Source organism: Poecilia reticulata, unplaced genomic scaffold, assembly GCF_000633615.1.
Source record: "Poecilia reticulata strain Guanapo unplaced genomic scaffold, Guppy_female_1.0+MT scaffold_155, whole genome shotgun sequence".
Lineage (NCBI taxonomy): Eukaryota > Metazoa > Chordata > Actinopteri > Cyprinodontiformes > Poeciliidae > Poecilia > Poecilia reticulata.
Window position 1 is genome coordinate 310,214 of NW_007615016.1, and position 2,759 is coordinate 312,972.

Below are 2,759 nucleotides of genomic sequence, written 5' to 3' on the forward strand. Positions count from 1 at the left end.
TGTGTGTGTGTGTGTGTGTGTGTGTGTGTGTGTGAAGCCATCTGTTCCCCGTCGGGTCTGGTCCTGCCTCTTCCTCTGTGTTTTCAGAGATGAAGATCCACCTTTACTCTCTTTCAAGTAGCATAGCTAGTAGTTATTAGCTCCAGGTAAACATCAATAAATCTAATTCTTGATTATACTGTAAAACAAAAACAATGTTAACGGAGTTTAAAGCTTTCAGCTTGTTTGCTTCCTCTAAATACATGTTTCTCATGTGATGTCACACTTCTGGTCTTAAAGGGCCAGCATTGTGTTTTCCAGGACGTTTTATTGCATAATCCAGTAACTGATATCTTCGTCAAATAGGACTTTAAAACACGTTTTACTCCCTGATTCCTGGTTGAAATTGGGCGTCTGTCTCTTTAAAAGCTCCTCTCTTCACGCTCTGACGTTTCACCAGAGCTGCTCTGAGCAGCAGCTGCTTGCTAATTGCTGCTGGCTAGTCTGGAGGAGCTGAGTGGGGGAGGAGCCCTGAAGGCGGGGCTAGGTCCACCCAGGTGTTTCACGGCTGAATGGTTGCCATGGAGATTAAAGGACCACTCAAACATGGGAAATAAATCAAAGCAACATTCCAGGGAAAAACATTCTAACATGATGCAAAGCTAAAAAAACAGAAGTCAGTTTTACTCTGGCTTCTTTAAATGTGATTTTCTGAAACCTGCAGATACTTTGAGAAGTGACGAAATGACATGAATATCTTATTTAGAGTGAAACGTGTCTCTGTGGTTTCCAACCGAGCCGTAACCGTAGCGACCTTCCACCGTGTCGGTGTTTCTGCTCCTCCTTCCTCCCTCTGATCGGCTCTGCTGCCGTTCGTCTCCTCACACCTCTTCCCCGTCTCGTTTTCTCCTTCGTCACCTATTCCCTCCCTCAGAGCTCTCCTGATTCCTGCAGAGGCATGCTGCGTCATGGAAACAGCCGCTGTGTGTGTGTGTGTGTGTGTGTGTGTGTGTGTGTGTGTGTGTGTGTGTGTGTGTGTGTGTGTGGGGTAGCTGGTGTTGAACGCACCCTAACAGCACCTCCTGCTGTCCTGTTGTCGGATTATTGCAGGCGGTTCAGGATTTGCAGGAGATTTTTCCTCTGAATCCTTCAGGTATTCTGGGAGCTGCAGGTTTACTGAACTATTAAAATAATAGAGCAACTAAAGCTGCTTTAATGCTTTTAATGATGCAGCGTCATTTATAAATCACTAGCATTCATCCACCCATCCATCCATTTTCCTGCACCCTTGTCCCTTAATGGGGTCGGGAGGGTTGCTGGTGCCCATCTCCAGCTAACGTCTCAGGCGAGAGGCGGGGTCACCTGGACAGGTCACCTGGACAGGTCACCAGTCTGTCGCAGGGCAACACAGAGACACACAGAGACACACAACCATGCACACACWCWYTCACACCTAGGGRSAATTTRGASAGRCCARTTAACCTGACAGTCATGTTTCTGGACTGTGGGAGGAAACCGGAGTACCTGGAGAAAACCCACCATGCACAGGGAGAACATGGAGACTCCATGCAGAAAGACCGGGAATCGAACCCAGAACCTTCTGGCTGCAAGGCAGCAGCTCTACCCACTGCGCCACTGTGCAGCCTTAAATCACTAGCATTGATTTTTAATAAATTGTCAGCTCATAATCAGGTTTATTTCATTCTGCTGTGATGTTTTTCTCTCCTCAGGTCTGTCCAAGTCGTTCCCGTTAGAAAGCTCTCTGTTCGACAGCTGGCTGGCCAAGTCGGTCCAGATCACGGCCGACGACATGCTGAGCCAGTGGGCTCTGGGCGGCCAGCACGGCCACCAGCGCAGCAGCCTGCTGTCCGACCAGGTACGGCTGGGAAACGTCCCCACAAAGGTTGTTCTGTTGATCCGGGGGAGCAGGAGGGGCCCACAGATCACTTATAAAAACCATTTCAATTAAATGTCATTTCACTTACTGATTTATTCTGTAATGTTTACAGTCTGTTGAGTGTGAAATCATCAGTGATTAGTGATAATCCAGTGTCACTGTGTTTGCACTGTAAAACAGAATCCCGGGGAAGTTTCATGATTTAGACTGAAATGAAGCCACAAAGGGTCAGAAAACAGGACGAACAAAAATGGTTTGAATTGTCAAGTTTATGACTGAAGTCGATATATAATATAAACATATTCAATGTGGTGAGATTTGGGCCGTTCTGCACTGCAAAAACACAAAATCTTACCCAGTAATTTTGGTCTATTTTCCAGAGCAAAAATCTCAGTAAACTTGAAATAAAACAAAACTTACAGGTAAGATTCAAGCAATAAAAGGGAGTTTGTCTTATTATTGATGCCAAGGTTCCAGTTTCACTGGTGGATTATTTCACTCAAGACGTTTTTCTCCTGTTATCAGTGGAATAATCTGCCGATTGAACTTTTTTATCAATATTCAGGAATTATTCACTTAAAACAAGATTATATTTGTTGCTTGAATATTATTTCTCAGTTGGTTTAGTCGTATTTCAAGTGTATTTGCTCGAGACTAAACAAAAACTACTTGGTGAGATTTTGTGTTTTTGCAGTGTTTGCTGGAAACTGTCAGACCTGGCAACCCAGCTGGCAACCAGAAGATCCTTCTGATAATCGATCAGTTTTTCTGGAGCTAAATGTGATGCAGCGATTCCCTCTGTTGGCCCAGTTAAAGTTCGTCTTCCTCTTCCTCCTCCCCCTCCTCCTCCTCCCTCCTCCTCTCCTTCCTCCTCTTCCTCCTC

General features: G+C 45.4%; 1 protein-coding gene across 2 annotated transcripts in view; it reads left to right on the forward strand.

Moving 5' to 3' along the window:
* jade2 (jade family PHD finger 2) overlaps nucleotides 1-2,759 on the forward strand; it is a 138,341-nt gene that overhangs the window by 132,384 nt on the left and 3,198 nt on the right. For both annotated transcript variants that reach the window (XM_008401939.2, XM_008401940.2), the window contains exon 13: nucleotides 1,710-1,855. In XM_008401939.2, coding sequence (XP_008400161.1) covers nucleotides 1,710-1,855 — 146 coding nt within the window. The remainder of the gene's footprint in view (nucleotides 1-1,709; nucleotides 1,856-2,759) is intronic.